This window comes from Carassius gibelio, chromosome B9 (assembly GCF_023724105.1).
Source record: "Carassius gibelio isolate Cgi1373 ecotype wild population from Czech Republic chromosome B9, carGib1.2-hapl.c, whole genome shotgun sequence".
Taxonomy (NCBI): domain Eukaryota; kingdom Metazoa; phylum Chordata; class Actinopteri; order Cypriniformes; family Cyprinidae; genus Carassius; species Carassius gibelio.
The window spans coordinates 27,884,299-27,911,825 of NC_068404.1; the positions used below are offsets into that span (position 1 = coordinate 27,884,299).

The 27,527-nt window shown below is 37.7% G+C and overlaps 2 protein-coding genes across 2 annotated transcripts; both read left to right on the plus strand.

Annotated features, from left to right (window-relative positions):
* The first annotated feature begins 713 nt into the window (after positions 1-713).
* Positions 714-26,708, plus strand: LOC127964541 (dipeptidyl peptidase 4-like). The gene is made up of 26 exons (XM_052564761.1): positions 714-1,078; positions 1,262-1,346; positions 2,128-2,220; positions 2,322-2,416; positions 2,573-2,647; positions 2,726-2,778; positions 3,286-3,358; positions 3,776-3,896; positions 3,988-4,142; positions 4,289-4,386; positions 4,481-4,610; positions 6,368-6,406; positions 6,510-6,608; positions 12,515-12,585; positions 12,676-12,729; positions 21,752-21,879; positions 21,993-22,043; positions 22,167-22,268; positions 22,356-22,425; positions 23,593-23,787; positions 24,023-24,077; positions 25,070-25,169; positions 25,254-25,312; positions 25,378-25,450; positions 25,583-25,656; positions 26,184-26,708. The coding sequence occupies exons 1-26, from the start codon at positions 1,076-1,078 to the stop codon at positions 26,283-26,285; spliced, it is 2,253 nt and encodes a 750-aa protein (XP_052420721.1). The 5' UTR covers positions 714-1,075; the 3' UTR covers positions 26,286-26,708.
* Positions 14,715-17,947, plus strand: LOC127964543 (zinc finger MYM-type protein 1-like). The gene is made up of 4 exons (XM_052564762.1): positions 14,715-15,795; positions 15,913-15,983; positions 16,159-16,224; positions 16,454-17,947. Exons 1-4 carry the CDS (start codon positions 15,741-15,743, stop codon positions 17,402-17,404), a joined length of 1,143 nt encoding a protein of 380 aa, XP_052420722.1. The 5' UTR covers positions 14,715-15,740; the 3' UTR covers positions 17,405-17,947.
* Positions 26,709-27,527: the final 819 nt, after the last annotated feature.

Genomic DNA, 27,527 nt, shown 5'->3' on the forward strand with positions numbered 1-27,527 from the left:
GGTAAAAGAGAGAACGCTGTTAGAGTAACTAAGATAAGCTTTAAGTAAAGCTAAAGTTAAATGTTCGACGGTGTATCTAATCAGACATCTCACAGTTAACTTAATACGGTATAATTAACACTACAACCAACGTCTTTTCATTCAAATTTGCGCGCTTAAACGTCGATGCCAGTCTGCTCCAGCTAAGTAACAAAAACATGACAACAGAACCTACAACTAACGCTAATTTGGTTCATACTTTTAAATTATATGCACTATCATATAAAAAACATCAAATTGATAAAGTTTGACATTTAAACACTTACCGCTGTCTGAATCCACCGAATGAGACCACGTAGATCAGAGAGCTCTGATGAAGCTCTGATGACGCTGCAGCAGTTGCCACTCAAAAAAGACGGCATTCACAGTAGTTTCTTGTAAAAGCCCCGCGCCTGCATTATTTTCACAGTAAAAGTCTAAATACGGTATTATATTGTGAATTATCACAGTTAAAGCCTGTGAAGTGGTAATAATGTAATTAACTGTGAAATATTACAGTTATATCTTGTGAAATCCTGGAAAAATTTTACAGTGTATATAAACAATGCACTGGAGCATTTTCACTTGGTGGTCTTACACTTTTGGACCCCATTTGCATTTAATGAGACAAACTCAAGTTTATTGTCACTGAAATGAAAGTTGAGTCTGTCTTAATTTGATCTCTTACAGTCAAGCAGATCGGTTGAGCTGAGAGTCACAGCTGCTGAACTTCAACAGAACAGAGTTACAGGCGCTCGAGAAGAGAAGAGAAGCACATTCTGCACGCGCTCCGATGGAAAGTTGCGCGGAATGCTGCTTCTGAGGAAGTTTTGCCACCCTTTCTTCACTCCAGACTCAACGATGCATCGGAGAAAGTACATTTCTAGCCTGAAAAATAGCATTCGGACGGAATAAAGCGCAGCTGTCTGTCTAACTCTTGCTTTATCGCGGGCGAAGGCGTCTAACGATCTGTTTAAGGGCAACCGGAGGTCAGAAACATTCAGCGTCAGTGGACTCTTAGAGATTGGATGAGCGTTTTAGAAGTTCCTGCGCAATTATGGTCAGTAGCTACTTCTTGTTTTCCTGAAGATTGGTTTGTAGGTACACACCGTGTGGATTAAAAAGCTACTTGGGTTAATAATAATAATAATAATAATAATAGGTGTGACGGAACGCAACTTCTGTAAAAGTTTGAGCAATTAAAAGCTGTTTTAATACAGTAAGTATTTCGCCTCACCTGTAGGGCTGTAACAAGGTGTGCGTGGCGCTGGTCGGGGCGCTTGTCGTCATCACGCTCATCGCTATTCCCACAGCAATTTACGTAAACAGTGAGTGGCATCTTCTTCTTCATCATCATTCTCACCTGAAAGTTTAACTTTTGAAGGAATCACTTAAAAGCATGTATAGTGTCTGTAACTCACAACTTAGGAGCCGAGACTTTGTATTAGACTTATTTCCTGGCACTGTTTAATAGGGAAGAGACAGTGAACCATTTTACCATGGTATTTTTTGTAAGATTAAAATTATTAAGCAGTCTTGTAGAGAGATAAATAACAAAATATTGTTTTTCCGATTTTTGCGACGTTCCGCATAATGTTTTTGTGTCCCCCAAAAATAAAATTTCTTGCAACTTAATAAACAAGAAAAACACTTAGCCTAAGTATTTTTTGTTGGTGGTGATTTATTTATTTATTTATTTATTGATGTGTAAATAACCAATATAGAGCAAAATGTCGAAAAAGCTGCACGATCGTTAAGGAAGGTAAATAAACAAAATGTAAAACTGTCGTGATACACGTTGTCACGATGTATCCGTATTAATTGCGCATATTGTAATAAAATAGCCTATTAAAAAAGTGAGCTAACGCAATATCGCCCCCGTGTGAGCACTAAAGAAACTGCTGTTCTTGTGGGAATGTCATTTGAAGTGAATCAAAACATTTTATCAAAGTCGTCCTTAAAAAAAAAACTGTTTAATTCACTTCAAATGTTGACTACTATATTTTATAAATAAATTAAATTATATATCAAAAAATAAAATCTATAGAAACTATGAAATGTGCATATGTGTATGAATTTTTGAACTGGTTTCCTTTGCTGTGTTTTCAGGAGATGTGTCTGCATTAAAGAGAACTTATTCTTTTAATGATTTCTACAATGATACCATCAGGTATAAAACATACAGTCTCCACTGGATATCAGGTACAGCACCTTAAGGCACTTCACATGCTCCCTGTTTTTTGTTTTTTAATGACCTCTATATCACCCTGACACATATACTCTGCTGTCTTATTTTCCACCAGACAATGAATACCTCCACAAAACCAGCGAAGGCCATGTATACTTGCACAATGCTGAAACGAAGGAAAGCTCAATGTACCTGAGCAACTCAACATTCGTAGGTTGCCTCGTATGAGGGTTTGAATGACTCTTCAAAAAACCTTTATTCTTCGTCATTTCTCATTAAATAGTCTCTAGATCTCATTTCCTTCATCTTTTCTTTATGTTTAGCATGCATGCAAGTTCCACTAATTTACCGTGAATTGATTTTCAGGCCCAAGTGGGTGCCACAGATTACATATTGTCAGCAGACAAAAGGTTTGTCGTCTTTGAGAGCAATTACTCAAAGGTAACTTAAATAAAACCAAAAACACAGCATGAGTTGCTCAAAGCTGATGTTTCTAACACGTTTGAAATGCATCAACAGCTATGGCGACACTCCTTCACTGCCTCCTACCATATGTACAACATGGAGTCTCGGTGAGTTAAGATGTCTCTATAATACGTCTATCAAAACACAGGGTTCATATGTGCATGGAGAACTTGTATCATTCTGAAATTGTGAACTTCTGAACATGTTTCAGTGTTTTTCAAACTAACTCACACAGAAATTGTTAACTCTCAGAAAAAAAGGTACAAAAGTTATCACTTGTGCAGTACATTTTCAAAAGGTACCGTATTTTCCATTAAATGGTGCATATTAGTACATTAAAGGTACATATTAAAACCAAAAATGCATTTAATAGTACATAAATTGTAAATATTAGTGCCTTTTCAAAGGGCTCAAGCTCCCCATGACAGCTTTTGTACCTTTTTTTTCTGAAAGTGTACAGTGTGATTGAGTTTAAGGGGAAATGTAATCTAAGAATGTTTAGTTTCATTGAAGACTTTAGTACACTAATATGTTTAATAGTTTGAATATATGAATTCCAACAATTGATAATGTGATGCTCACTTTAACGTGTCTTTGTTTTCTGGTGGATTCAGGGAATTTCTCTCCAAGGTTCAGATTCCAGCTGTTACACAGTTCATAGCGTGGGCACCAGTAGAAAATAAACTGGTGAGAAACAAACAGTACAAAAAGAAAATCACCCTCCAATTATTATATTACAGTACTGGAAGGCTCTAGTTTGAGCTCAAATCATTGCAAAGAATTTATAATTTAAAAAAAAACAGTTTTTCCATCACGACAAACAAAAAATGTATGTTGAGTGCAACATATTTTTCTGCAGCTTTCTTGCATTTTACATTTTATAACAATAGATTTTATTCATTGTTAATGTTATTCAACTTATGCATAAGTTTTGTTTTTTGATTAGTCTTTTTATGTTTATTTTATAATTCACATTAAGTGACATGAGAACATGTGTCCAGCATGTACTGTAAATGTGCAAGATCTAACCATACAGGTTTTTTTTCATACGCAGACCAAATTTGATGGTCTTATTTTATGTTAATCACCATGCATCATCTGCAGGCTTACGTCTGGGATTATAACATTTACCTCAAAAAGAACGCCACTGCTGAGCCCGTACAAGTCACTCGTGATGGAAAGGTTAACACAATTCTCAATGGGGTTCCAGACTGGGTTTATGAAGGTAACGTCATATAATGCATTCACGCACATACACAGACATTCATTCATTCATACCTGCTAATGTACCATCTGTTGCTTTTCTTGCTGGACAGAGGAACTTTTGGCATCCAACGAAGCCATCTGGTGGTCTCCGCAGGGGAAATATCTGGCTTATCTACAAATCAATGACACTGGAGTTCACAACATCGAATACTCGATGTATGGAAATGACCAGTATCCCACCACAGTACTTATCCCCTACCCAAAAGTAAGCAAATATCCCAGTGTAATCCCAGTTTATTTTGAGTTCACAACATACAAAAGCATTTGGTTATATTTCAATATTGTTTTTGTGCATTTTACATTGCATTCAAAATATAATTTTGCTACTAAACTGTTGCTCTGCTTACAAAGGCAGGCTGTGTTATTCCCAGAGCAAAGCTGTTTGTGATTGACGTGGAAAATCCTTCCAGACGATCAGAAGTGCTGGTGCCGAAATCCGTCGGCATAGGGTGTGTAACATGTTCACACAAAGCCTTACGTCTCTGAAACTGCTACTTTCTAACAGCATTAGAAAGTAATGTTATTTTATTGCTCTTTTCCCAGCGATCACTATCTGAGAACAGTCACCTGGGTCACAGATAAACGATTGGCTGTTCAATGGCTTCCACGCCGTCAGGACAGCGTCCTTCTGCAGATCTATGACTATGATGGCACCACCTGGAAAGAAACCTCGGTGAGAATCAACAATTGCTTAAACTTAGGTGGTGTTCCTTCGTTATTTTGGTTTGACAAATCAACAAATCAGAATACAATCATCTGGTTTGATGTTTTTTTTCCTGTTGTTGCAAACTTTGCCACATATGGTTCTTACTGTACTTATTATAAAAGGGATAGTTCACTCAAAAATTGCAATTATATTATCATTTACTCTATTTATTTTCTATTCTGAAGAATGCTGTTAAGAAAACAGCTGCTGGCAGCCACTGAACTTTCATAGTAATTTAATTTTTTCTCCATACAATGGAAGTTAATGGCTACCAGCAACCTTTTGGTTACAACTTGAGTAAAGGCCAACATTTTCATTTTGGGGTGACAACCCTTTAATAAAACGTTGAATAAAAAATAAACTTTAAGTAGTTTGATATATTTCTTTAATAATTACCATACAATCTTTTCTTTCAGATTTCTTTCTGTCCGATACCGAAAAATAAATAAATAATTAAAATAATAATAATTTGTGGGGGGGGGGGGGGGCAGTAAAAATCCATGCATTCAGTGTAATTCAGTGTAATTCATGCATGTAAAATAATAAAAGCCAAACTTTTACACTCTTTATTAAAATATATTTTTATTTAAATATATTGATTAAACTATTTTTTTTTTACAAATAGCAAAGTTATGCAATGACTGTTGCAACCTAAAGCATTAGAACATTAACAAAGCCCAAGAAGTTTCACTGCATATACGAGCACATTTTAAAAGCTTATCTTATACAATATTGGTTCAGTGATGCTAATATAACAGCAAAGAATAAAACTTTGTCTTTTCTCCCAACTGAACAGTAGTACTCTTGCAAGCATTCGGGGGGTTTTGCAGGTTTTAATTATTTTGTTTAGTTTGTATCAGTATCTCTCTTTTACCTACAGCAGAAGTCCTGTCCAAGTGATACAGGTTTTGGCAAATTTAAGTTTTAGTTAACTTTCAGGGACTTTCTAAAGTTATTTCTTGTTATTTCTTCAATTGTCTTATTATGAATTCTCTTGGTTCGTCGGAGGTCTTGAAAAAATATCGAAAAAAATGTAACGTTTAAATAATTTTGTTAAGTTATTAGGGTTTAATGCTGAGGATCATTTCTACATAACCTATTGTGTTTATGAGGATAAGACCCAGAATGGATAATCTGTAATCATTTTATATCCGTTCAAACCCAAGAAGTCACAAAAGTGAGTCGCGTCTTAAAAACATGACAATATGATTAACTTCACAACGGTGTAGTACTAGACCAATCTGACCATGTTAATTTCCTCATCTATCCCAAGAGTCTTCATTGGCAGTCCGTGTTGTCAAGCCCAGTGTCATATAGTTTATCTTCTTAAACATTTTCCAGGGCTTACATTTCAAAAAGCTAAATTCAAGTACCTTTGAACAAACCCTGCAATTGGAAAACCAAAGGCGACTGTGAATGTCAAGAATGTTTTGTCTACAAAAGGACAAAAAGAAGTGTAATAGAATAGTCCATATGAGTAAAATAGACAATATGTGAACTATTTTCCAAGTCTCGGGACGCCATCTATACATATACTGTACATACAGAACTGCTGAAATGACTCACAAACTTCTTGCGTGTACTGTATAATCCGCTCACTATAGGTTTACATATTGTATGAAGACATTTCATTAACCACAAAGTCACTGCCATAATATGACCTCAGTTCAGTTTCATCAATTTAAATGTGTGATTTAACTTTTTTTTTTTTTTTTTTTTTACAGAAATTTGAGCAAAAGAGCAAAACTGGATGGGTTGGACGGGTGAGTTCACGCAGTAATCACATAAAACCTTTCAAATTCTTAATTTTTGCAAAAGATGCAGCTTTGAAACCTTACATTTCGTGGTCTGTGTTTCCCCTCACAGTACTTTCCTGCAGCTCCTTACTTTGCTGCAAATAACATGAGTTTTTACAAAGTTATGAGCAATGACAACGGTTATAAACATCTCCACTATGTGGAAGCCGTAAGTAACGGAGTGTTATTTTGTATTTTATTTTAATGCCATTTGTGCCATTATATTCAAATACCTGCTAAGGAATAGCTTCAAATCATACAGTAATGGTTCTGGAAGTACCAAAAAAAATACTAATTAGTTTTACCCATATATAAATTGATACTGTAAAATGCTACTGTAAAAACCTTTAAAAACAGCCCTACAATGAGATATACATATACATACTGTATATATATGGAAAATTGTTGTGATTCATCTCAGAGCTTGTTGTGTCAGAACCTTTGTGTTGCAATGTGTTATTTTGGCCACTAGAGGTCCCCAATGTGCACTCACGTCAACATTGTGCATTTTGTAATCAGTGTAATTGTTTTCACATGTTTCTCATTCTGGGCTGTCTATTTAAGCTGATCACTTCCTTTGTATCTTTGCTTGGTTATTATTGTTCCTAAGCAAGTTGCTGCCGTAAGTCTGCTCTAGTTACCAGATCTATTCTTTGAAAGTATTTTTTGAATTGTTTTCCTGAGAATAGTTTTGCAGTTTTCTCTCTGAGTTTTTGTTTTGGAGACTGTTTTACTATTTTTGACCCGTTCTGGTCTGTGGATTTTCCTGTTTTATAACCTAACTCTATACAAAGGATATTTTGTTCCCTTTTGCTGTTTTTGTTAAATAAACTCTTCTCAGTTAAGTTTACAAGGTGTCTGACTATTTGGGTTCAACTACCTCCTGTGGCTCAGCGGTAGAAATTAAGACTCTGGCATCAGAGACCCAAGTTCGAGCCCCGGTCCTGACAGAATAACCAAGCCACATTATGAACCCAGAGGCGCCAAATCCTCAAGAACTCCTTGCCACAGCTGCTCAGTATGAGTCCACAGTCCAGCGCCATGAGTCAGCACTAGCTCAGCAGGAGGCTTTGATGGCTAGACACTCCCAGTTGCTGTCTGATCTCATGACTTCGGTCCGTCAGATCTTTGACCGGCTGCCCTCTACCTCAGTTACCGCTTCTCCTGCTGCCTCTGTACCCCTTCCAGATTCTCGAGTGCTCTCTCCTCTAAGTGAACCCCGCCTACCTCCACCACAACATTTCTCAGGTGACCCTAGTGCATTTGATGGGTTCCTGACTCAATGCTCTCTCACGTTTGAACTACAACCATCGTCCTTCCCCTCAGATCGAGCCAAGATAGCGTACGTCATCACCCTCCTTTCTGGCAAAGCCCTTTCTTGGGCAACCGCAGTCTGGAAGGCACAAGCCCCCTTCTGTTCAAGTTATTCCGCATTCGAAAAGGAGTTTAAGCGAGTCTTCGATCACCCCTTCAGTGGCCGACAAGCCTCAAAGAGACTTCTCACCCTCCGTCAAGGTAATGGCAGTGCAGCTGAGTATGCCATTCAGTTTCGGACCGTTGCAGCAGGGAGTGGTTGGAACAATGAGGCCCTCATGGTGTGTTTCCTGAATGGTCTGTCAGAGGCAATCAAGGATGATCTGGCTACCAGAGAACCTGCTGTTGATCTGGAAACTCTCATGGATCAAGCAATCCGACTGGATAATCGCCTGAGAGAGAGAAGCCGGAACCGCCCATCTGTTTCCTCATGGTCTGCCAGTCCAGCTCTTGCTCAAATGCCACCAGTGCCCCAAGATTCTTCGGAACCCATGCAATTGGGTAGGGCTAGACTTTCCCCCTCGGAACGAGACCGCCGTATGAGAGAGCGCTGTTGTCTTTATTGTGGATTGTATGGTCATTTTCGCTCCACCTGCCCCGAGCTTTCGGGAAACGCCCAGTCCCGTACAGGCAAGGAAGGACTGTGACGGGAGTTACACGCACCACTTCACCTTCCAACTCTGGGCTGTTCCTTCCAATCACACTCACTTGGAGAGGACAAAAACACCAACTAGAGGCATTGATTGATTCTGGCGCTGCCGGGAATTTCATGGATGTTTCTCTTGCTAAGAGTCTTCAGATCTCTACTTATTCTCTTCCTGCACCCCTAACTGTGACAGCCTTGGATGGAAGACCATTGTCTCCCGGGAAAGTAACCCACCTCACCTCTCCCCTTGGTCTCACCACTTACCAGCACCAGGAGAGAATGTGCTTTCACCTTATACAGTCTCCAGAGTTCCCTGTTATCCTCGGTCACCCATGGCTTCTCCAGCATAATCCACACGTTGACTGGTCGACTGGCACTGTTCTAGGTTGGGGTCCCACCTGTCAGACTAAATGCTTGGCCCAGAACCCCCCTGACCTTATTCTCGAGTCCCAAGAAACCATAGATCTGTCTCAAGTCCCTGCTCCATACCACCACCTCAAAGCAGTGTTCAGTAAAAGGAAGGCCACCTCCTTACCACCTCATCGGCCTTATGACTGCGCCATTGAGCTACTCCCGGGTACCTGTCCCCCCAGAGGTCGTATATTTTCTTTGTCTCCCCCTGAACGAACTGCTATGGACCGATACATTAATGAAGCTCTTGTAGCAGGCATCATCCAACCATCCACTTCCCCTGCTGGAGCTGGATTCTTTTTTGTTGGGAAAAAGGATGGCGGACTTCGACCATGTATTGATTACAGGGGCCTTAATAAGATAACCATTCGAAACCGTTATCCCTTGCCACTAATGACAACTGCATTTGAAATGCTGCAAGAAGCCTCCATCTTCACTAAGCTTGACTTGCGCAACGCCTACCATCTTGTTCGCATTAGGCAAGGAGATGAGTGGAAAACTGCCTTCAACACGCCCACTGGGCACTATGAATATTTAGTTATGCCCTTTGGCCTCACTAATGCTCCCGCAGTATTTCAAGCTCTCATCAATGATGTTCTCAGAGACATGTTAAACCAATTTGTTTTTGTCTACTTAGATGATATCCTCATCTTCTCGAGTTCCCTCCAAGAGCATGTAGAACACGTCAGTAAGGTTCTGAGGCGCCTTCTTGATAACCATCTTTATGTTAAACCTGAGAAATGTGAGTTTCATGTGACCAAGGTTCAGTTCCTGGGGTTCATCATCAAGCCTGGCCAAATACAAATGGATCCTCAAAAGGTTCAAGCTGTTGTGGATTGGCCCTCCCCCTCATCGGTAAAAGAGGTACAGCGTTTCCTTGGCTTTGCCAATTTTTATCGCAAATTCATCCGGAACTTCAGTACTGTGGCGGCTCCTTTATCTGCTCTCACCAAGGGGAACACAACCACCTTTTCTTGGGGACCTGAAGCAGAGTTGGCTTTCAACAAACTGAAGAAATATTTCACCTCTGCACCTATTCTCATTCTCCCAAACCCAGATAGACCATTCATCGTGGAAGTCGATGCTTCAGATGTAGGGGTTGGAGCTGTATTATCCCAGAGAGGAGAGGACAACAAGCTGCATCCATGTGCATTCCTTTCCCACCGCCTTACACCTACTGAAAGCAACTATCATGTAGGGGATCGAGAGTTACTGGCAGTCAAGTTAGCGCTTGAAGAGTGGAGACATTGGCTTGAGGGGGCCAAACACCCATTCCAAGTACTGACGGACCACAAGAATCTGGAATATATTCAGCAGGCAAAGCGACTCAACCCCCGCCAGGCACGTTGGTCCTTATTTTTCAATAGATTCCAGTTCATCTTGTCCTACCGCCCTGGCTCTAAGAACCTAAAGCCTGATGCCTTGTCCCGAGCATATGTTAAAGCTCCACAGGAAGATTGTGTTGCACCAATTATTCCAAGTTCCAAGATATTAGCCCCTGTCAGGTGGAATCTGGAAGATACTGTAAAACAAGCCCAAGCCAGAGAACCAGACCCAGGAGGGGGGCCTACCCACTGTCTGTTTGTCCCTAAAGCTGTCCGCTCTCAGATCCTCCAGTGGGGACACTCCTCTCGTCTCACTTGTCATCCTGGTACCTCACGCACTCTTGAGTTCCTCCAAAGACGATTCTGGTGGCCAACTATCAAGGAGGATGTGACCACATTTGTGAACGCATGTCCCACATGCAACCAAAATAAAATCTCTCACCGCTCTCCTCAAGGGCTATTGCACCCTCTCCCCATACCTCATAGACCTTGGTCCCACCTTTCCATGGATTTTATCACTGGTCTTCCACTATCACAAGGCAACACCACTATCATGGTCATAGTAGATAGATTTTCCAAGGCCGCCAGATTTATTCCTCTGCCTAAACTACCCACCGCAAAACAAACTGCTGAATTGGTCATAAATCATGTGTTCAGAGTCTTTGGAATTCCACAAGACATCGTCTCTGATCGAGGACCCCAGTTTTCCTCCCGATTCTGGCGGGCTTTTTGTCAATCTCTGGGGGCTACAGTGAGCCTGTCTTCTGGGTTTCACCCAGAGTCCAATGGACAAACTGAGCGGCTTAACCAAGATCTTGAGACGACACTGAGATGTATGGCAGCTAACAGTCCTTCCTCTTGGTCTTCATTCATCATGTGGGCAGAATACGCACACAATACCCTTCGCTCCTCTGCAACAGGCATGTCCCCTTTCGAGTGCCAGTTTGGTTACACCCCTCCACTATTCCCTGAACAAGAGGTGGAGGTTGCAGTTCCCTCTGCTCATCAATTTGTTAAACGCTGCCGCCAGACATGGAAAAAAGCCAGACTCAAGCTCCTTAGGGCCTCTCAGCAATACCAACACCAGGCGAATCGCAGACGCAGACCTGCCCCCACTCTGCGCCCTGGCCAAAGAGTCTGGCTCTCCACTAAGAACATTCCCTTGCGGGTGGAGTCCCGCAAACTTTCCCAGAGATTCATTGGCCCCTTCAGGATTGCCAGGAAAGTGAACCCAGTTACCTATCAATTGTACTTGCCTAAGTCTTTGAAAATTAATCCAACTTTTCATGTCTCCCTGTTAAAACCTGTTTTGTCTTCTCCTTTTCTTGCGACAGGAAGACCTCCTCCTCCTCGTATCATCGGGGGCCAGCCAGCTTACACAGTCCACAGAATACTAGATGTCCGTCAAGTACGTGGGTCCCGGCAGTATCTTGTGGACTGGGAAGGCTATGGTCCCGAGGAGCGCTCCTGGGTTCCTGCTAAGGACATCTTAGACCCCAAACTAGTGCAAGAATTTTACGCTCGCAAGACCAGTTGTCCTGGAGGGAACGTCAGGAGCCGTTCCTAGAGGGAGGGGTCCTGTCAGAACCTTTGTGTTGCAATGTGTTATTTTGGCCACTAGAGGTCCCCAATGTGCACTCACGTCAACATTGTGCATTTTGTAATCAGTGTAATTGTTTTCACATGTTTCTCATTCTGGGCTGTCTATTTAAGCTGATCACTTCCTTTGTATCTTTGCTTGGTTATTATTGTTCCTAAGCAAGTTGCTGCCGTAAGTCTGCTCTAGTTACCAGATCTATTCTTTGAAAGTATTTTTTGAATTGTTTTCCTGAGAATAGTTTTGCAGTTTTCTCTCTGAGTTTTTGTTTTGGAGACTGTTTTACTATTTTTGACCCGTTCTGGTCTGTGGATTTTCCTGTTTTATAACCTAACTCTATACAAAGGATATTTTGTTCCCTTTTGCTGTTTTTGTTAAATAAACTCTTCTCAGTTAAGTTTACAAGGCGTCTGACTATTTGGGTTCAACTACCTCCTGTGGCTCAGCGGTAGAAATTAAGACTCTGGCATCAGAGACCCAAGTTCGAGCCCCGGTCCTGACATGTTGGTTTGGTGTATGAATTTGAACTCTTTATAACAAAAGATTTTGAAATCTCTAAGGATGAAACAAATGGGATAAATACATCCATAACAAATATCACTGAAACAGTAGGTGATCACTGTTGCGATCTATCGTGCAATCCTCAGATATAGCATTACACCGTATTACAGGCTATAATGTGTTATATCCTTTGGCTAATAAGCATTAAAAGTCAGACACTAAGAATCAGTGTGGTACAAGCTTAGCAAGTTATTGTGTCTCAACTGTTGTTTTCTTTGTAGGGAAAAGCAACACCCATCACCTCAGGCAAATGGGAAGTGATATACATCTCAAAAGTAACCAAAGATTCCATGTGCGTATGAAAAAGTAGAACAAGTCTTTTTTTCTTCCCGTGTGCCTTTATTGTCGAACTGTCCACATCTAAAATCTATTCTTTCCACAGATACTACGTGAGTAATGAACACATGGGAAGACCTGGACAGAGAAACCTTTACAAGTAAAAAAACCCTTTTGGGTCAGCTTGTCTTAGGATTTTATTTGAATAATTTTAATATTTTTACAGTTTAAATAGCAATATCACGGTATCACAACACTCTGCATTGGGAAATCAGAACCAATTATTCACAACCAATTCCATTTTCAGAACCAAATAGGAAAAAATGCAGGAAACCAATTCGTTAGTGGTTCTGGAATGTAGTGTTCTTCAGATGATGTGGACAGAATATTCAATACATGCTTCAGAGCCACTGTAGAGAAATAGTTTAGCATTAAGCATCATCTATTTACCCTCATCTTGTTTTGAACACAGAAGCAGAATTTTTAAATGACTTTTTAATGGCATGTAATTGCCTTTCCAACCTGCCTATACAGAAATAAAAAATTAATTAAATAATAAGGTGCATCTCAGTAAATTAGAATGTCGTGGAAAAGTTCATTTATTTCAGTAATTCAACTCCAATTGAGAAACTGGTATATTAAATAAATTCAATGCACACAGACTGAAGTCTGTGGTCCTTTTAATTGTGATGATTTTGGCTCAAATTTAAAAAAAAAAAAAAAAAAAAAATATATATATATATATATATATATATTTCTATTTTTAATGTTTTTGAAAGAAGTTTCTTCTGCTCATCAAGCCTGCATTTATTTGATCGAAAATACAGAAAAAACAGTAATATTGTGAAATATTATTACAACTTAAAATGATAGTTTTCTATTTGAATATACTTTTTAAAAAAAATAATTTATTCCTGTGTTTGCAAAGCTGAATTTTCAGCATCATTACTCCAGCCTTCAGTGTCACATGTAAAATCCAGTCGATCACATGATCATTTAGAAATCATTCTGATATTCTGATTTATTATGAGTGTTGGAAACAGTTCTGCTGTCTAATATATTTGATGAAGAAAAGGTTAAAAAGAACTGCATTTTTTCAAAATAAATAACAAATTCTAATAATATATTTTCTTTACTATCACTTTTTATCAATTTAACACATCCTTGCTGAATAAAAGTATTGATTTTATATAAAAAAAAAGAATAAAAAATTACTGACCCCAAATTACTGACCAGTAGTGTATATTGTTATTACAAAATATTTATATTTTAAAAACATAGCTTCTTTTTTTTCTTTTTTTTTTCTTTTTATTCATCAAAGTATCCTAAAAGAGTATCACATGTTCTGAAAAAATATTAAGCAGCAGAACTGTTTCCAACTTTGATAATGAATCATAATATTAGAATAATTTCTAAAGGATCATGTGATAATGATCCTAAAAATTCAACTTTGCATCACAGAAATAAATGATAATTTAAAGTAGAATACATTTAAAAACAATTATTTTAAATTGTAATAATATATCACAGTATTAAAAAAATGTCTGTATTTTGATCAAATAAATGCAGGCTTGATGAGCAGAAGAAACATCTTTCAAAAACATAAAAAATAGTAATGTTTCCAAACTTTTGGTATGTACTGTATACACACACACACACATACACACACACACACATACATATATATATATATATATATATATATATATATATATATATATATATTAGGGATGTCAAATTTCGATTATTTCCATGATCGATCGTCGTTAAAATTAACGATCAATTAATCGATTAATCGTTAACCATAATACTGCAAAATGCGTCTATTGCAGGCACGCAGTCAGTGGTATGACAGGATGTGCAAAAGCCACACACACACACAAAACGCTTTCTCGCTTGAATTAAAGAGGTTTTAGTCTGAATAAAATGCTAGTAGCAGGATTATAAAATGAATAGATGCGATTATGATCATTTGATAAAATGAAGAGAGCGCGCCATACTTTTGAGGTCATTTTACTTTGTTGACAGTTTTCAATCCTGCACGGAGAACGCTGAACGCGCCTCTTTAAATGGTTTTGTGGTGCTCGTTGTTGTATTTTAAAGCACAATTGCAATGTTTTCAACTGACATTATTGCAGGGGCGTAGAATTTAGTAGGGACGCTAGGGACGTGTCCCTACCAATATCCAATGACCACTGATTTGTCCCTTGCAATAATTTAGATTTTTAAAATATATATATTTATATAAAACAAATTTTATATATAAATTAAAATATATTTATATATAAAACCACTCTTACAAGAGCGTTCTGTGAAAAAAGCGCAATTCCTGGTACACAACAATTGGTGATCTCGTAGAAGTCCCGCCTCGCGAACCCACATCGCTAATCCGATTGGCTGTGCTTTTTCTTTCTAACTTGTGAGAGGCTGTAGCTTAATTCGGTTGTGAGAAGCGGCAAAATTCCTCCGAAACCTAGATGCGGTAAGTGAGGGAGAAAGAAAACAACAGCTATGTGAACCAAAATACGGGACAAATCGCGTCAAATATTGATTCTGGGACAGTGCAGTTTTTTTTCAATGTATGACAATCGCGGGATAAGTAGCCAACCCAAACTGTGTGTGTGTGGGGTTGGGTGTTTTGTGTGTGTGTGTGTGTGTGTGTGTGTCTGTCTGTCTGTCTCTGTCTCTGTATGTCCTGGTAAACCCTTGTGGGGGTAAAATGCCCCACAACGATGGCAATATTTGAAATCCTTATGGGGACAAGGATTTTTTTATTCACATGAGGAAAACAGCTTATAAATTATCTAACTGATGTTTTTGAAAATGCAAAAAAGTTTTCTGTGATGGGTAGGGTTCGTGTAGACTTTTTTTTACACAGTTTGTACAGTACAAAAAATGTGTGCGTGTGTGTGTATGTACACTTTGTGATGGGCACTTACACTAAAAGATCATGACAACTATTTTATATTTGCTATTTAAAAAGATTTATAAATCTGACAAATCATGTTTCTATTTAAGTCTAGTGTTTTGCACAAGTTTCTGTAAGGGTTGTGTAAAATATGAATTTTGAACTTGATAAAAAAGTGGAAGTCTGCAATGTCCTGAGCTTACTAATATAGTGAAACAAATGTGTTTGTCAATTAGGCTTTTTTTTTGATGTGCTGAGTCAGGATGGCAGCTAAAAAAAGAAAGTTAGATATTAGGAGCTACTTTAAAACAAATACAAGTAAGTCATTTAAAATATTTTCTCAATTGCTAAAGGGTAGAGTCATCGGCAATTGTAAAACATTTTTTTTCTAAGATTTCTCTCCCTGTTAATTCTGTCAATGTGTTGTTTTGCCAGCTGAGGTGACAGAAACAGTCCTGCTAGGTAGTTGCTCAGGAAGAGAGGCAAGTGGAGAGGCAGGGTCACAGGTGAGGTCAAGTTTTGACATGATGTTGACATGTTAGTATAGTGAGATTTATTATTGAGACAATTGTTAGGCAGATGATCTGCTATATAGTTCGTCAATGTGAGTTTGAAATGAGCGCTTTGATCAGGCACAAGTTGTTGCATTGTTCATTTGTATGCATTGTTTCATTTTATCAGGTGACAGAAACAGTCCTGCTAGGTAGTAGCTCAGGAAGAGAGGCAAGTGGAGAGGCAGGGTCACAGGTGAGGGCTAGGCTGGTAACAATGTAATCATAAGAGTAAATGTAGATATTTGTTTTGTATTACATTGATATTGCACTGGTATATTTAGAGGTTTATTAATCACTCATCATACATGGTTTTAATAATATGGGCATAAAGTGGTTACTAGCCTTATCATAGTGTAGATGTATTTTTCATATGCGGTAGTTGATACAGAGTGGTTAATTGTGTACTGTGGTGTATTTTTAAGGATGCTGATCCATCTGTAGACAGCAATAGACAGAGTAACTGTGAAAGTGACGACATCGAAGAACAGAGTGACAACAATGAAGAACAGTGTAGAACTGGAGATATTATGGACTTTGACATCAAGCCAAACCAACCTCACCCCAAGAACATTGCAGTTCAAAAGCTGTCAAATAGGGTCCTCCATTTTCAGGAAAATTGGTACAAGCAGTATCCATGGCTTCACTATAGCCCCACTGTGAAGGGAATTCTCTGTTTTTACTGTGTGAAAACATACACAATAAAGAAAAATACACTGTCCAAAAAAGCAGACCCTGCGTTTTCCTCTAAGGGATTTAGTAACTGGAAGAATGCTCTTGTTAGCTTTGAACGCCACCAGAATAGCAAATCGCATCATCATGCAGTCACAGTTAGTGCTCAAGAAGCAAACCCAGTAGATTCACAACTCTCAAGTGCCTGGGCAAAGCAACAAGATAATGCTAGGCACTGCCTGCAAAATATTGTAAGTTCAGTACAGTACCTAGCTAGGCAGGGTCTGGCACTGCGAGGCCATGAGACCCAAGATGGGAATCTATTTCAGCTTTTGAAATTTAAAGCCAAAGATGATGCTAGTCTCTCTAGTTGGCTATCCCGTTGTCATGACTATACCTCTCCTCCAGTGCAAAATGAGATTTTGCAATTGTTAGGAAATTGTATTGTCAGAAGTATTGCAGTCTCTATCCAGTCTCTACCAGTTTTGCAGTACTCACTCATCATAGATGGCACTCAAGATGTCTCAGGAGTAGAGCAAGAATCTATCTGTTTTAGATATGTGGACCATGACCTGATACCACAAGAGGTTTTTGTCGGTTTATATGAAGTTCCAGGGACAACTGGAGTAGAAATTGCTAGGGTGGCTGCGGATGTCCTCTTGAGGCTAAATATTCCTATGAGTTGTCTAAGTGGTCAGACTTAACAGTATTGCTGTGTGCCATGTCCACCAGGACAAACTGGACAAAGTTGATGTAAAACAAATATGCCAACAGTTCATTTCTGTTAATGACAGACATGTGTTTGGCTACTTCAAATAGTAAGGATTCGGAACAAGACAGTAGACACAAAGTTAAGTGAAGTTAAGTCTCTGTCAAACTGCCTCCTTGTCATTATTTGTTACCTGTAACATTACAGAATTAGTTATTGCATTACACTATAAGCAGAGTAAAGTTAATAAGTATGTTAAACGGCTTTCTTGTCATTATTTGTTACCTGTAACATTACATAATTAATTATTGCATTACACTATAAGCGGAGTAAAGTTAATAAGTATGTTAAACTGCCTCCTTGTCATTTGTTACCTGTAACATTACATAATTAATTATTGCATTACACTATAAGCGGAGTAAAGTTAATAAGTCAGCCAAACTGCCTCCTTGTCATTATTTGTTATACTATTCATTTCCTGAATCCTCAGCTTCCGGGAATGTCCCCACCAATCTCAAAATCAAACCTACGCCTCTGCATTATTGTATAAAATTATCCGAAATGTGGAGCGCGTGTGACTGCGCTGCACATTAAGTGAACTACATCGGCGCTGCTGCACCAAAACACAGTTGCTCACATTAATTTGATCCTGCTGGATTCTGTCCTAGAAAATGTCAGATTTTTAAAAATCCGGCATACAGCGCATTAGATCGTGACAGTGCATGCGTGCACACGAGGATGAGCGAGCGCCGCTTTGGCTAGATTAGGTTATTGCTCATGTCTCATTCGGCACAAATCGAAATGTTTCCATATTCGCAATGTATTTGAATGTTAAACTATTATTTATAATGTAAACTAGGCTTGTACTTAACACGCATTCGCATATAGACGGAAAAGATGGTCCTCTTCATATGAGCAAAAACGTCCTTGGCATAACAGCAGAGTGGACCGGTAGGCTATACTACGGTCTATTTAAACTGACCAGTGTAACCTTTTAATGTTTAGTTGACATTTTATTTTGATAATGAACAGACTGCGATGTAAGTTTGAATCGCTAGAATATACGTGTGCAGCAGGCTCCGGGGCGATCGAAACAGCTGAGACATTAAAAAAATATATATATTTTCCGCAAAAGTGTTTACTTTCATTTGTGCACACTCACAATAAAAACAGAAGATTTGTGCTCTTGTAAAATAAAGCAAACAAACAGAATAAGTTGTCATCCTTTTTTTTTTTTTTTTTGTGAACTTATGGAGCGCCCACACTTCTGTTTTAAATCCGTTAATCTTAATTAGCCTATTTAAGTCGGATATATTTCGCATAGCCTATTTAAAAAAAAAAAAAAGGTTTATTTTATTATCTTTCGCTTTTAATAACTGTTTTCGCATCTCTTACTGTGGTAAACATGGGAAGGGAAATTAAAGATTTCATGAATTAAGAATTCGTTCGATTTATTAATTTGTTCCCTTATTTCACTTAAATCATGGGTTATTTAGGGAACAAAATTAATGAAACATGGACAATTGCCACATTAATAATTCGTAGGAATGAATTAACAAGTTGTAGGAATGAATAGACTACCTGTCCTGTCACTGTGTCCCGCAGCCCTGCAAAGCGCACGATATAAAACAGTTATCTGATGAAATGATTAGTAACTACATTTCTATTGCATTTAATGTTGAAGAACTTTTATGTTGTTTCTATTTTAATGTACTTTAAAGTTTAAATCACATTAAAAGCTTAATTTGTACATTGTGAATGAATGATGATGCTTTTATATATCGTCACCGTCACTCACAGCCACTTGCACGTGTTGAGTGCGCATGAGCCGCACGCAGCCCAACATTGAATCGGTTAACCGACCATCGATAGCCTTAATCGATTGCATCTCTTATCGACAATTAATCGATCATCGATTAATCGTTGACATCCCTAATATATATATATATATATATATATATATATATATATATATATATATATATATATATATATATATATATATATATATATATATATATATTCTATGTCTCTTAACTTTGAATGCTCCTCTGGTTTCAGTAGTGTTTTTGTTTATTTTGGTGACGTATAAATAAAGTCTTCCCATCTGCCTGCACTTGAGTCTTCGCCTCTTGCGATCTGTGACACTACGTCTTTAATAACAATGGATGAAAAGTTTAGAGCCCTACTGATGATTAAGTCTAGAGTGTGTCCACCTTTGTGTGTGGGTCCATGTACATGCTGAATCGACAGGTAAAAAAAAAAGCCTCAAGTCCAAGTATTCATTTATCACCAATTAACTGTTTGACAAACACTTCCTGCTTCCATGTCCAGATCTGAATTAAAAAAAAATCTCAAACATGCTCCGATGTCCCGATCTGAATCAACCGAGTCGCGAACAGGCTCCGAAGTGCCGATCTGAATCAACCGAGTCGCGAACATGTTCCGAAGTGCCGGTCTGAATCAACCGAGTCGCGAAGATGCTCCGAAGTGCCGATCTGAATCAACCGAGTCGCGAACATGCTCCGAAGTGCCGATCTGAATCAACCAAGTCGCGAACATGCTCTGCAGTCCCGATCTGAATCAACCGAGTCGCGAACAGGCTCCGAAGTCCCGATCTGAATCAACCGAGTCGCGAACAGGCTCCGAAGTGCCGATCTGAATCAACCGAGTCGCGAACAGTCTCCGAAGTCCCGATCTGAATCAACCGAGTCGCGAACAGTCTCCGAAGTCCCGATCTGAATCAACCGAGTCGCGAACAGTCTCCGAAGTTCTAATCAGAATCATCTGAGTCCCGAACATGATCCGAAGTGCCGATCTGAATCAACAGAGTCGCGAACAGTCTCCGAAGTCCCGATCTGAATCAACCGAGTCGCGAACAGTCTCCGAAGTCCCGATCTGAATCACCTGAGTCCCGAACATGCTCCGAAGTGCCGATCTGAATCAACCGAACAGATACTTAAGTAGTTAAGTAGCCTACAGTAACGAAGTAAAGCTACTCTTTACTGTCCACCACTGTGTGTATATATATATATATATATATATATATATATATATATATATATATATATATATATATATATATATATATATATATATAAGCACATTTTTCAAATATATATATATTCTATGTCTCTTAACTTTGAATGCTCCTCTGGTTTCAGTAGTGTTTTTGTTTATTTTGGTGACGTATAAATAAAGTCTTCCCATCTGCCTGCACTTGAGTCTTCGCCTCTTGCGATCTGTGACACTACGTCTTTAATAACAATGGATGAAAAGTTTAGAGCCCTACTGATGATTAAGTCTAGAGTGTGTCCACCTTTGTGTGTGGGTCCATGTACATGCTGAATCGACAGGTAAAAAAAAAAGCCTCAAGTCCAAATATTAATTTATCACCAATTAACTGTTTGACAAACACTTCCTGCTTCCATGTCCAGATCTGAATTAAAAAAAAATCTCAAACATGCTCCGATGTCCCGATCTGAATCAACCGAGTCGCGAACAGGCTCCGAAGTGCCGATCTGAATCAACCGAGTCGCGAACATGTTCCGAAGTGCCGGTCTGAATCAACCGAGTCGCGAAGAGGCTCCGAAGTGCCGATCTGAATCAACCGAGTCGCGAACAGGCTCCGAAGTGCCGATCTGAATCAACCGAGTCGCGAAGAGGCTCCGAAGTGCCGATCTGAATCAACCGAGTCGCGAACATGATCCGAAGTGCCGATCTGAATCAACCGAGTCGCGAACATGATCCGAAGTGCCGATCTGAATCAACCGAGTCGCGAACAGTCTCCGAAGTCCCGATCTGAATCAACCGAGTCGCGAACAGTCTCCGAAGTCCCGATCTGAATCACCTGAGTCCCGAACATGCTCCGAAGTGCCGATCTGAATCAACCGAACAGATACTTAAGTAGTTAAGTAGCCTACAGTAACGAAGTAAAGCTACTCTTTACTGTCCACCACTGTGTGTATATATATATATATATATATATATATATATATATATATATATATATATATATATATATATAAGCACATTTTTCAAATAGTCCATACTGTAAAGGTTCTTAAAATTTAGCATTTTATGTACAAAGGGGAAAAAAAAGAACAATTATTTTCTACACTTAACAAGTCAAGCATCTATTTTCAGATGTAATATATCAAACACTACTCTACAGTTTCTACATGGATGTGGCACAAACAACAAATATATAAATCAAATAAATACAAAATGTAGCTTTGAGAGAGTGCATTAAAAGAAACATTAATATTTTTTTTCAGAATTGTCACTTCCATACTTGTCACAGTGAAATCTTTTGATGAAAACATGTTTCTCTTGTTCTCAGGATATCTATAAGCAGGAGTGGACATTCTGCCCCTGAGTGCCTGACCTGCTCGCTGTATCAGGACAGGTGTCAGTATAACTCGGCTTACTTCAGCCTGAACGCCTCTTTCTTCCGTATGGACTGCTACGGTAAGTGAACACACTTTCACGCCTGTGAGATTCACTCTTGGCAAACAGTTAAGCGATACTTCGGCTGATCTGAGGAGAGTGTGTGCTCAATCTAATGAACAATGATTTTACAGGACCAGGACTTCCGCTGTTTACACTGATGGACAACAGAGGGCCTGGTAAAGGTGTGCTAGCATCGGTTTAATCCACCCACTTTACAACATCAGCCATGTAAATTAAGGAATAGTTCATTAAAGTCACATTTACTAACCTCGAAGTTGTTGCTAGTTTTTATTTTTTTGTATTAGAGATTCAGGTCCTTGAGGACAATAAAAAACTGGAAGAAATTCTGACTACCGAGCTTCTGATGCCAACCATCAAACGTGCCACAATGAAGCTCGCAGGATTCAGTACGTGCAACATTTTTAAGTGATCTTGGAAAACAGGATTTCGGTAGCATTTATCTAAAACCTTTTATGTTGTTTATGTTTCTCCAGACCTCTGGTATAAGATGATGTTCCCACCGAATTTTGACTCCTCCAAAAAGTACCCTCTTTTAATTCAAGTGTGAGTAATATATTTTTTTTTTTTAATCACAGCTCATACATTTTAGTTCAAAATGTTGAGTTTGGAAATATTTCTGATGTTTTTGGAAATAGTATCTTCTGCTCACCAAGTCTGCATTTATATGATCAAAAATATAATAAAAACACTATTATCTGGAAATATTACAATTGAAACTACTGTTTACATATATTTTAAAATATATTTTAAATGTAATTTATTCCTCTGATCAAAGCTGAATTTTCAGTGTTTTTACAGTGTCAAGTGTTCCTTTATTGTGGAAACCATGATATAATTATTTCCAGGATTTTAGAATGAATAGAAACTTCAAAAGAACAGCAATTATTTAATATCATATTTTTTTTTATATATATAACAATGTAAAAGTCTAAAACTGTCGCTTTTGCTGTCAATTTAATAAATCCTTGCTAAATAAAAGTGTACATTTCTTAAAAGAAAAAAAAATCGGACCCCATCCACATGAAAAAATACTATAGTAATTTATAGTAAATACTACAGTGTTTTTAAACTATTATACTATAGTATAATATAGTATAATATATAATATAGTATACTATAGTAAAGTACTTGAATTCATTTGTTGTGGTAATTCTATAGTTGCTATGGTAATATAGCAACCATAGTAATATAAACAAATTACTTTACCCAAAACTGTGCTAAGTTTCCTACAACTATAGGGTATAATATACTTACTGTAGTAAAAACTAAAGTGTACTACTGTACAGTATTTATCAGTTCATTATAGTTAATACTACAGTTTGCTTGTAGCATTCATTAAAAAAAAGTGTTGTAAAAACTGTAATATATACAGTATAAAAAAACTTTACTATAGCATGGTTCAAAAACACTGTAGAATTTACTATAAAACACTGTAGTATTTTTTTTCATGTTGAATTGTAGTTTATAACAAATTTACAAATTACATACACATTTACAAATCATTTTAAACCCGTTCTAGCTGAATGCATAATAATCATAAAATAATAATCATTTTAAAATCAGTTCAGATTAAGTATAGCATCATAGCAACTATTTTTTTGAAGAAAAACTATTTTATCAAAGAAAACAGTCTCCTCAATTAGAAAAACATATTTTACGACACAAACACATTCTCTAGATTTGTGTTATTTCCACACTCTCCCATCACAGATATGGAGGTCCAGCCAGCCAGAATACAGACTATGTGTTTCGACTGGAGTGGGCTACGTACCTGTGCAGCACAGAGAAGGTCATCATCGCCAGCTTTGACGGCAGGGGAAGCGGTTTCCAGGGAGATGAGCTAATGCACGCCATCTATGGCCGGCTGGGAACATACGAGGTGGAAGATCAAATCTCGGCCGTGAGGTGAGGCGGAGGAACGATGTGCACACGCTCACGCTGCCGTCATTTAGCCTGATGTAACACTCTCAGATGCATGAGAGATACGAGACAGACGTGAGTCCTGAACAGGAGAGATCCAGCTGGTCATGAAGTATGGGTCAGAAACGGCTTGACAGAGGTCAAACGATAGCAGTGGCAAACTAGCATCTACGAAAGATCTCAGTAATTGTGTTTCCTGTGAATTTGTGTTTCATTTCAGAAAGTTCATTGAAATGGGTTTCATTGACAAAGACAGAATTGGCATGTGGGGTTGGGTAAGTGCAGTGCTTTCATTACAAAACGTGTCCATGTCTATAAATCCACACATCAGGTTTTATTATGTTGGTTTGGTTGGATTTTAAACTTTAAATCCAAGATTCAAACTACACTCCTAATGATAATAATAACTGATCAGTAAATCACTGAAGACTGGAGCATGATGCTGAAAATTCAGCTTTGATCACAGGAATAAATTACATTTTACAATATATTTTCCGGCAGAAAATAGATATTTTAGTTTGTAATATTTCACAATATCAACATTTAAGAAATTTTTTTTTAGTGCTGTCAAATGATTAATTGTGATTAGTCACATCCAAAATATATATATATATTTTTTACATGATTTACTGTATGTGTGTGTACGGTGTATATTTATTATGTATATATAAATACACACACAAGCATGTATATATTTAAGAAATACATTTAGCTTTACACATTAAATATATTAATATATAATTTATGAGTATAAATATATACATGTAAATATTTTCAAAATATATGCTGTGTGTGTCGTTATATACACATAAATATACACTGTACAGACACACACACACACACACACACACACACACACACACACACACACACACACACACACATATATATATATATATATATATATATATATATATATCACGTAAACAAAACAAAAAAAAAACATTTTGTATGTGATTAATCGTTTGACAGCACTATCTTTACTGTATCAAATAAATGCAGCCTTGGTGAGTAGAATAATCCAAAAAAAAAAAAAACTATTATTTCAACCTTTAGACTAGTAGTGACCAGAAAGTATTTTAACAAAACATTTACATCTTCCAAAATGTCACAACTCTTTAAAGCAGAATTAAACTTTCAATAAGTATTCATCAAAGCCATCAGCTCAATTATTCTTGAGGTCAAATAACAATCGCTAAAAGATCTCTGATGAACCTGTTGACTGAAAACCATCCCACTCTTGATGAAACGTTTGTCTTGCTCACAGTCGTATGGTGGTTATGTCACATCCATGGTTCTGGGATCTGGAAGTGGACTGTTCAAATGTGGAATTGCCGTGGCTCCTGTTGCTAAGTGGGACTATTATGGTATGTATTTCAAGATGTTTTCCAATGTATAATACAGATTAAGACAATATAGTAAACATAACTCACACACTGTGTTCTTCACAGATGCCGTATATACAGAGAGATACATGCATCGCCCCGAGGAAAACACTGAAAGTTATAAAGTAAGAAAACATGCAATTATGAACAGTTGTCTATACAGTGCTTCATATATTTGTTTCATTTGTAGAATTCAACAGTGACCGACAGGGCAAAAAATTTCAAGTCGGTGCAGTACATGCTGGTGCACGGCACTGCAGACGGTAAGCAGTGTAACGTTTAGAAATGTATATCAAATTTATAATCTGGTAAAGTGACTCTGATCTAAAACCTGTCTTGACTACACATGCAGCATTTAAAGATGTTTTCTTGCCATTTTGACTTCACTACTCTAGATAACGTCCACTTCCAGCAGGCTGCCCAAATTTCCAAAGCCCTGGTGGAAAATCAAGTTGATTTTGAAGCAATGGTGAGTTTTGATGAATGAATGAAGGTTTTATTAAAGGAATACTTCATCCAAAATTGAAAATTTACACACCTCTGGCCATCCAAAATGTACGTGAGTTTGGAGAAATAGCATTGCATCACTTGCTCACCAATGGATGCTTTGCAGTGAATGGGTGCCGTCAGAATGAGAGTCCAAACAGCTGATAAAAACATCACAGTAATGTAATCCACACCACTCCAGTCTCTCATAAGGTCTTGTGAAGCCAAAAGTGTACACACAGCTTTTCGCCTCACAAGATGTTAACTGATGGACTGGAATTCTGTGGATTACATTACTGTGATGTTTTTATCAGCTGTTTGGACTCTCATTCTGACGGCACCCATTCACTGCAGAACAAGTGATGCAATGCTACATTCCTCCAAATCTGTTCTGATGATTGCCTGAGAGTCAGTACATTTTCATTTTTGGGCAAATTATTTCTTTAAGATCTGAAAGGTCTTGTTTTCTTCAAAACACTCTAAATGTCTAAATGTGTCTTGTTTTCTCAGTGGTACACCGATAAGGATCATGGCCTGTCTGGTAAAGCGCGGCACCACCTCTACGCACACTTGAACCATTTCCTGCAGAACTGCTTTGCAGAGAAAAAATAAATGGACTTCTACAGTAGATGCATTATGAAGACAAATGTTCCTTTTACATTTACACAAACACTGTTAATGACAGATGCTTTACATGCTAGACTGTATTTAGAACATGTTAATGGGAACAAACTCTTATGTCAGATGCAATGACAGTTTCATGTAAGATTTTATATTGTTTTTTTAATGTGAAATTTGTATTAGCGTTTTTTAGTTTTTTTTTTTAATATCAAATTGCTGTAATGATTACTCTACAAATGTGACCTGATATGATTGTAGTTTATATCACGGACATCTAGCATGATTAAAAATTTTACATTTTCAAATTGATTGAAAATCAATGACTCCATAATGTTCTATGCAGTTGTATTTATGCACTGACTTCATCTTGTGGTTTGAGCATGTCTGTAAGAAAACTGATCAACTCATACATTCAGGATTTAAATCTCTTGGTCTTTTGACTTGTTCTTTATATATCCTGAAAACAAGAGAGAGAGGGAAAAAAAGGAAAATATTTATACATGTGAAACAAATCTTAATGTCCATTTTATATTTGACATATTATATAAGTTTGGACACACTCGGCTGAATTAAGATAAATCTATCTTTTGCATTTTTGACTAGTAGTGTATGCATATTATACTCTATATGATGGTATATAAACAGTGCCACCTGCTGGTTGAACTATTGAAATGACAGTCCCAAGAGCTGAGAAAAAAACCCTGTAATTTTGACATCACTGATGTTATAGATATATTTCAAAATTCAAGAAACATTAACAACATGAAAAAAATGTACAGTCTGCCAATCACGACAGCATGATCAGGACTATAAGTAGGATTAAATTAAGTATTATACAGTACAGTTTCTAAATATTCTTGAATAATGAGGGCTATCCACACCAACCACTCAACTAGGAAACCCAACTTTCCAATATAATGCTACACAACTAGAAACTAAATTTCCATAAATAAATAAAAAACTACTTTACTTAATCACCAGTTAAGCTTTAAAACAGCCCAAGCTGCTATTACAGTTTAAAAGGGGAAAAAAAGGGTTTCCATTACTACTATGAAAGCATTTATATTACTGTTTTTAGTTCTACTGAGAACCTCAGGGAAATTAACCAGATAAAATCTATAGATTTTCGAACGTTAAAAAAGAAATAATCAAATACAGTGGGAACGCTGTCAAATTACAAAAATGTATACAATCAATGTATAAATGAACAAATAAGAGCCTAGAAATGACAAT

What these genes read in the sequence shown, in the direction of transcription:
- LOC127964541 (XM_052564761.1), top strand. An exon ending in CACAGCAATTTACGTAAACA is followed by an intron (nt 1,347 to 2,127) that starts GTGAGTGGCATC and finishes CTGTGTTTTCAG; the next exon opens with GAGATGTGTCTGCATTAAAG. An exon ending in AATGAAGCTCGCAGGATTCA is followed by an intron (nt 22,269 to 22,355) that starts GTACGTGCAACA and finishes ATGTTTCTCCAG; the next exon opens with ACCTCTGGTATAAGATGATG.
- LOC127964543 (XM_052564762.1), top strand. Translation starts at nt 15,741, where the DNA reads ATGGCAGCTAAAAAAAGAAAGTTAGATATTAGGAGCTACTTTAAAACA. An exon ending in CTACTTTAAAACAAATACAA is followed by an intron (nt 15,796 to 15,912) that starts GTAAGTCATTTA and finishes TTGTTTTGCCAG; the next exon opens with CTGAGGTGACAGAAACAGTC. An exon ending in GTGGAGAGGCAGGGTCACAG is followed by an intron (nt 16,225 to 16,453) that starts GTGAGGGCTAGG and finishes TGTATTTTTAAG; the next exon opens with GATGCTGATCCATCTGTAGA.